The 8293-nt window shown below is 33.4% G+C and overlaps 1 protein-coding gene across 2 annotated transcripts; it reads right to left on the bottom strand.

Moving 5' to 3' along the window:
- Positions 1-3438: 3438 nt before the first annotated feature.
- On the bottom strand, positions 3439-6983 carry LOC110618394 (auxin response factor 18). Of its 2 annotated transcripts, none has more exons than XM_021761515.2 (4): positions 6772-6983; positions 5485-6592; positions 3817-4715; positions 3439-3698 (listed from the first exon to the last, which is right to left on the bottom strand). In XM_021761515.2, the coding sequence occupies exons 2-4, from the start codon at positions 6556-6558 to the stop codon at positions 3629-3631; spliced, it is 2043 nt and encodes a 680-aa protein (XP_021617207.1). In that variant the 5' UTR covers positions 6559-6592; positions 6772-6983; the 3' UTR covers positions 3439-3628. The 2 variants fall into 2 exon arrangements, with proteins under 2 accessions (XP_021617207.1, XP_043814573.1); XM_043958638.1 differs by having other exon boundaries at positions 5485-6558; positions 6772-6982.
- Positions 6984-8293: the final 1310 nt, after the last annotated feature.

The raw sequence follows: 8293 nt of genomic DNA, 5'->3' as shown, positions 1-8293 counted from the left end.
AATTTATTAATAAATTCATTAAATTCAAATGTTAAAATGTTATTTATGATAAAATAATTTTATTAGTAATTAATTTTAAAAAAATTACTCTTAGTTTTTAATGTAGAAAATTTATTAGTAATTAATAAATTTTTAAAAATATAGAGACTAGTGTATTAGTAATGTAAAATTTATAAGTTAAATAAAAAATTTATTTAAAAATAAAATTAAATTTTATAAAAAGTGAATTTTACGTTGTTCAAAGTTTATGTTGGATGGGATAGACAATAAAGAGATAGGGTTTAGAGAGTTCCAATTCCCATGACAAAAATTTGATTTTTCAGTTGTGTGACTGAGGGAAGTTGACCCTTCAGCAAATCAAGGGATTTCTTGGATCTCGTTCTCTAAATTTATCACAAAAAACACTTCTCAAATTCAATGCTTTGTCGTCTCCAACCCATTTTCTTTCAACAACTCTCTTTCTCCCATAACAATATTTTTTATATTTTAATTTATTTTCAATCATATCATTTTTTAATTAAAATAATAATTACATTAATTTGTAATTGATTTATGATAAATTAATACCAATAAAATTTTAAAATATTATAATAATAATATATCAATAAAATTTTAATTTTATTTTTTATTAAGTTTTTTCTATTGGTCGCAACCGTTTAAAGACATCTCTCCGAAGGGAGATGTGATAAAAAAAAGTTATATGTGATAAAAAGAAAAAGAAAAGTCAAACGTATATGGAGTGGAGGCTTTGAATGAAGATGTGAAACAGTGGCGATTAAAACTCCCAGAAGCAAGCCACACGGTTTGACCCCAAAAACCATCAGACATGACACATTCTTCATGTCTGGCCGCACGTGATCTCGGAACTCAGCCCTTAATTTTTTTTTTTTTTTATCATCTTTCTCCATTCAACAAATGAGCAATTAAGCATTTACTTATTAAATTATTAGCTCAATGTGCACTTCCCTTTTACATAATTTTAATATTATAAAAAATTAATAATATGTTTATTTTAAAGCAAACTATTTTTGCAGTCAGATGGAGGTTAAGTGCATTGAGACAATGATTTTTCGAGAAGCGTTGAGCTGGATTAAAAAGTGTGGATGTGATCAAATTCTTTTTAAATCGGATGCTCAGTTTCTTATTGTGTCTATTAACAATGTTTTGTTAGATGATCTATCACCTTTTGGTCTTCTGATTTAAAATTGTAAATTGCTTATATGCAATTATGAATAAGCAAAATGTGATTTTATTCACAGATCTGCGAATGATATCGCGTATATTCTAATAATATCGGCTCATTCTGAGTTAGGTCAAGAAGTTTGGGTTTCTCTCCTCTTCATATAGTTTTTTTGATAGTTTTGAATTAATGATATTTCTCTCATTTTAAAAAAAAATAATTATAAATTAATAAATTTCTTTTATTTCTTAATACCCATTATTTTAATTATGCAACGTTCCATTGGTTGGAATCCCAAGAAAATAGTAATTAATAAGATTGCAAATATTTGAAGTCAAATGCAAAATTAGAAATAAGATAAAGAGATTGTGAAGACAAGGCAGCTTTGGGGTAGCATGCCATTCCATGAGTTACGAATCTTTGTCTGCTCAGTGTAATTTTTATTTATAAAAACGTTTAATAAAGAAACAATAAATAACAAAACCAAAGGTGGCTACTTTGACTTGGAAGCTCTTAACCATGGTTTAAAAAAAAAATCTTAATGACGATTCAAATCCCGATCTCCTATGCCTCAATTTTTGCGGCTTATATACCGGTTCAATGCTTGGAAAATTTTGAGCTCTCCATTTCCGGGATTAAGATGCATTTCAAAAGGAAAATTTATCATTAATCCCTAGAAATAACATTACAAGTTCATCATAAAATTTAGGAGTGCAAAAATATACAGAGAGAGAATAGGGCATGAACTCTTTGAATACCGATGACTGCTGAACTTTCCACATTTGAGAGTAAGGTCAGACTCTAAAGAAGAACGCTGATCCAAAATTCATTAGACCTAATTTAAGTAAAACCAATCACACGCTGCGTATTCCAGTCCGGTAAAGTGAAGCAGACCAGACGGACCACGCGAATGGGCCGTACAAGACAAGTCTAGTCTGATGACCCGCCTGGCGTGGAGAGAAACTCTGAGTTATAAAGATAGGTGACATTATAGCAAAAAAGCGGTTAAACGTCACTAGCAGACAAAAAAAAAGAAATAAAAGGAAGGAAAGTTTTCGTCACCAGCCAAGCTTACACATCCCCTGTAAACTCCATTTTTTGGATCTTAGAATGCAAAATACATATTAACATCATAAGACAAGGTAATGGGGTTACTAACAAACTTGTGTTGCTGGAACTTGCTTTCAAAAACAGCAAGTTGCTTGTCATAAATGTCTCTGACAATGTGTACCAGATGGACATATTTTAATTGGCATGCATTAGTGAGAGGCATTAAATTATTAAGTATAACTTAGACCCTGAATTAGTATTTGATTTGACTTATAAACAATTTTTTATTGGCATATGTTCCATGTTAGGATCTTCAATACCTGGCTGGTTGATCCATCGTGTCATGACATTACCAGAAATTCTTGGAATCTTCATGTTCTGTTCACAGCAAGATCCAACTCTTTTCTGTTTTCTTTCTTGTACCCTCAGCTCAGGTAAAAAAACACAAATCTAGATCTAAACAAATCATAGAATGTGGAAAAAAAAAATCTTATTCTCAAAACCCATTTTAAGGCATAAGTGTTCTTGTGGAGAAGAGCTTTCTGTTTTTTCTCTGTTTTTATATGTATGAAAACTCTTATAGTCCGACTCACTCTTATGGTCCGACTCTTCATTTTGTCATGCCGTATCCATTTCAACACAACACTTCTATCCGTCTCAACACGACACTTTATAGAATATGACATGAAATATGCGTCCAAACATATTCGTGTAGTCAAAAGAGTATGTATTCAAATAAAAATAATCATTTGAGTATATTTTGAATGATATATTTCATTGTATTTAATCATCTACTTAAATTATAATTATTAATATATAACTTTATATTTTTTTATTGTAGTTTATTTCATATAATATATCCAAGCATCTGTCTCTAAGTTTAGATTCATATCTCTATATTTTCAATTTAGAGGTTGGCAAGTAAGACGTAAAGATATGCATCCATTTCTGACAATTGTATCCAAGTCCAAAGCATGGAAACAGTTGCATTACAGAAATGCATGATTCTCTAAATATACAATTCCAGACAAGATACATTTCCCAGGTTGTGGGCAGACATCTGCTGTGAATCCAATCTTGTAGTAAGGGTTTCAAGATACAAGTTTGACAATCTTCTAACAAAAGGAATGCATTTCTAATGTGTCATTTTATAACAAATAAGAAAGTTAAGACCAAAAGCTTTGCATGCTGAGATCAGGCTTCACCAATTGAAATAATACTGAATTCATTTCATGAGAAAGCAAGTTAAGCTGTTCTACAAAAGGATATGAACTACAAAGTTGCAAAATTGGATGAAATGGGCTTCTCCCACAGCTTCCAATTAACAAAATAAGTTTAAAGCTACAATTAAAAGAAAGGGTTCACAAACTGTACATTTGACAGAAAGTTTCTGGTTCTCTATCTCCCTATGTTGTCACTGCCTGAATCTGACAGAATGGTTAACCTCCTTGCTGTCTTCAAAAACTCACTGCCATGAATATCAGAAATGAAATCTCTTAGCCAACTTTATAACACAGAAGCAAACCAAAAGATAAGTAGAATAAAGAAAAAATAAGGAATAGAAAACAGAGTTTACAAGAAATTACCTAAAGGGTTCATCTCCTGTGTGTTTTATGGCACCGGCCGCATCTCGGTAAAGCACACAGCCTGGCATATCTGAATTCTCAATGCCAAACATGTTTTCCAACTTGCCATACAGTTCTTCATATGAACCAACAACCGAGAGGTCAAGAGTTCGACCCACATCTTCTGATTCCAAGAACACCTTGCAATGACCGGTCTCCAAGCCAAGACTAGTTTTCCAGTGATCTCCATACCTGGGAGATCCTTCATCTGAAGAATTTTCCTGCAGACCAGTCTGATGAAATACAGAAACTGATCCATCAGAAAAATTTGTTGTCTTCTCTGGATTTCCATCTGAAGAACTATTTCCGTTTGTATCACCAGAAAATCTTTGAGAACCCTGCTGTTCTGTGAAAATGAGCTGACCAAACAATAAGATGTGTGGTTCCTTAGTTTCACTGTTTTCCTTTGAGCTTAGTGTGGGATTTCCCATTGTTAACAAGCACGATAAACTCTCATTGCTTTCAGTAATGCCCATGAAGTTGTGACTGGGAATTCTAGAAGTTGGTGCAGCATGATTAAGCTTATGAAAACCAACCGGAAACAGACCTGACTGTAGTTTGTTGAAGTGGAGATCTGCTGAAGATAATTCAAATTGAGCATGCCTGGCTCCCTGTATGCCTGCAGGAATGTTATCTGAGACACAGCATAAGGGACTGTTCGAACTGAGGGGGTTGCCAGTAAATGATGGCACTGGAAATTGGCTGATTAGGGAAAAGTCGTGGGGTTGTGGAAGCCTCAACTTTTTTCTTGGAGGTGAGAAGGGCGAGAGATGAATGGCAGGCATGTTTGATACCAATTCAACCAGCCATGGGCTAACACGTTTTACATTTTGGAGTAAATCTGGCTCGTCCCATGATACCTGAAAGATGATATTCATTAGAAAATGATATTTAGAAAGGAAGTTATATTCAGAATCAAGTAATGTAAAACTGCACAAAGGCAATAAATTTATTGTGAAAATGATCAGCTCAACCTCAAAACGCAAATTATGTGAATTAAATCCAAAGCAGTGAGCCAACGTCCTCATAATTTACACAACTCAGTAATCTGACAAAGAAAACCCTATTTGCCAAAAATCTTAATCATGCCTTCAGTGGCAATACCCTTGCAAGCACATTTCACTAATGATTAGGTTTTTGAACCATATATTCAGAAAGGTACACTGGATAACAGGCTATAACTTATTAAGATGATTCAATGCAAACACCTATGCAATTATAATAATTATCACCAATCAGTACTTTTGAGAAGTCATATGAATGATATGGATATCCACAGATCAACAAGTCCACTCTGAAAACAGCAGTTTATCTGAAACTAAGTTCTTGGGTTAAACAAAGAATCACAAGGAAGCATTAGCATGAGTTACCAAAGAATTAGACTAATAAAAAAATTTTCAGGAAATTAATATGATGGAGCAGTGAAGAATGTTTCAGATTTGCAGGTAGAAAATGCAGATCACAACAACAGTATCATGTATCACCAAAATTTGTCCCATTAAAGACAGAAAAATATGTGCCCAAGTGACAATGAATTGAATCAGTAAGAAGTTCAAACTAAGGAGATTCAAGGCATAAAAGATCTATAAATAACACAATTTCTAAAAGCTAAATCAGGATATAAAGTACCTGCAGTAGTCGCCACGGAGAGCTAGGCCAACGGATGGGATCAGCAACCTGAACAGAAGATATAGTTCCCATAAACCAGCTAATCCTAGATGAATCCTCTGTCTCAAAAGCCATTTTGAATCTCATTCCTGGACACCACTGAATCTGCATTGCAGCCCTCACAGCTGAGGCCTTAACAAAAAATTCTGGAGTACTTGCTCTTGGATAGTAGACAACCTCAAAGGGCTGCCAATTGGCTGCAAGGGTTGCAGCCTGAATAACAGATTCAGCCTTCACTTTCCCCTTCATATCACCATCACCATTTCTTCTCATTAATTTGTTCTCATCTTCCCTCAAAAACCCTGAATAACCACCAAAAGCATTCCACCCAGATGGATACTCATTTCCACCACCAATCCCTCTCTTGGCGCGTCGAATCCCCACACAAAGATCTCCATTTTCCGCCCTCAAAAACACAATAGAATCCCCAGCTACAAGTTTCTTCTGGTTAACAAAATTACTCCACCCAGTAGTCAAGAGATGCCGTCGAGGAGTCCCTCTATAGATATGCCTAAACTTCCAAGTCTCACCATGCACATCCTTGACAAGAATGGTCTGCACAGGAGGCTCAGCACTATAATCCAACCTTGGAAATATAGTCTCAGCGCAATAACGAGGCACAGAGAACCCACCACCATTATTAGCATCAGATTGAGTCAATGTCTTGGCGAAGGAAGCAGGCTTCTCCGGAGAAGCCGTTCCATCAAACAATCCACCATCACTGCTGTCTTCCAAGCAAAACACATCCCTCTCACTCAAAGGGTTGAGCCTAATTTTTGCAAAAACCTCATCAGTTTCAGGATCTGCCAAGTATTTGATGGCAGATACCTTGCAAGGGATCATTGCAGGAACCTTGCAATGAGAAAAATCTACATTTCCTTGGGCATGTTCGGCATGCCCCTGAGGAAAGTAGAACACTTTGGAGTTCACAGGAGGCATTTGGACCATACCACCAGCACAAACATGCCATAATTGTGAATCTAAGCACTTCTCTGCAACTCTTTGAGATTTCATAACTCCAAAGTCTCTAATCATCTGCTAAGACGCAATTATAGGATTAGAAGAGTACCTGCAAAAAAATTGGAAAAAAGAAATACATCATGATTTAACAAATAAATTAAAACCCAACAACAAAATTTGAGATAAATTGACAATTTCTCAGGAACAAAAACAAAACCTATGAGAAAAACCCAAAAACTATCATTCACAGGGGGAAAGAAAAAACAAAAAGAGGAACAAAAGAAGCACCTTTGATTAACCTTTCAGACCTCCAAGAAAAACCCAACAAAGTTTAGAAATTCGATTTCCTTCCAGGAAAGCAAACAAGGAATAGAGAAAGTGTGATGAGAAAAAGACAGAGAAAATGGAAAGACAGAGAGTGAGAGTTGAAGTAAAAGATTGAAGCTTGAAAGAGAAAGAGAGGATGGGTTTTGGGTCACAAGTCCACTACCACAGACAAATACTCAGGTGGGAATTGATCCAATCAATGACACTTCATTTCTCTTTTTTTTATTATTCAGTAATTCCTCTCTCTCCCATTTTTCACTTTTGTTTTCTTTTTCTTTACTTAATTCCTTTTTTTTTACTTTTCCCAGATCTCAGACTTGTGGAAAAAAAAAAAAACTACTCAACAGTCAACACCCAACACCCGAATGCCGAAACTCTAGCATGCTGTTCAGGAACTTTGTTAGGGGAGAAAGAAAATAGAAGAATAAAACTTTAGAAAAAATCTTTAAACATTGCAGGAAAAAAGAGAGGGGAGAATAACTTTTTAATCAGTAAAATATTTAGTTTACCTTTTTGTTTATAATTACAAAAAGTGTAGCGGTATAATTATAATTTTATTTTCATTATTTTTTAAATTAAAGAGAATGAAAGTATTTTTTTTATTATTTATTTTTTCTCTCTTAATTTTTCTTCATTTATAAATGATAAAGAAAAAATTATTTTTATATTTCTTCTTATTCTTCTTATCCAAACATAGCCTTGTTATTTTTTTTCTCTGTATTTAGTACGGTAAAAAAATTATTTTACTCTTAAGTTTTTCCCATTTTAAGGTTTAGGTTCGTTTTAGTGTTGTTTGTTCGATCTTCTTCTGCCCATTTAGTTAGGAGAAAGCTTTTTTTTTTCTGACCCAACAGCAAATTCATTCTCTCCACTGTTAATTAGAGTGTATATATATATATATTTGCTCTGTTTTTATTTATTTTTAGAGCAGCACTGCTTCTATTTCCAAAAGTTATCTATGAGATCTGGCTTTCTTGTGTTGTTGATGCTGATCTATGGTTCCATGTTGTTTTTACAAGTTTCTCCATCATTTTGGGCTTCAACAATTTTTTATTCTAGTTTTTGGCTTTTGAGGAGGTGAATATGAGATGGAGTTGTAGTTTCTCAAAGGTCGTTTAACCGATTTTGTCGTTGGGATGACCGATTTTAATGTGCAAAAAGCTAGAATGTACGCGAATTAAATTTTTTATAAATTATTTATGATTTATTTTAATAAAAATTTGATAAACTTTTACTTATGAGTACGATTCATTTTTAAATTTTAAACGGCTCGTAAACTCGTTCATAAACAAGTGCGACTAAGTTTAATATCGTAATAGAACTTAATAAATTTTTATGAATTAAATATAAATTTTTTAAAGTTTATCACTCTAATTACATTTTTAAAATTTATAAATAGTCAACTTGTTATAATTTAATAATTATTTTTTAAATATTTACTATCTAATTTATATATTTATTATAATAATAAATAAATTCAACT

The sequence above is a fragment of the Manihot esculenta genome, chromosome 7 (genome assembly GCF_001659605.2).
Source record: "Manihot esculenta cultivar AM560-2 chromosome 7, M.esculenta_v8, whole genome shotgun sequence".
Lineage (NCBI taxonomy): Eukaryota > Viridiplantae > Streptophyta > Magnoliopsida > Malpighiales > Euphorbiaceae > Manihot > Manihot esculenta.
The sequence above is the reverse complement of the archived record's forward strand: the minus strand, read 5'-3'. Positions and strand labels throughout refer to the sequence as shown.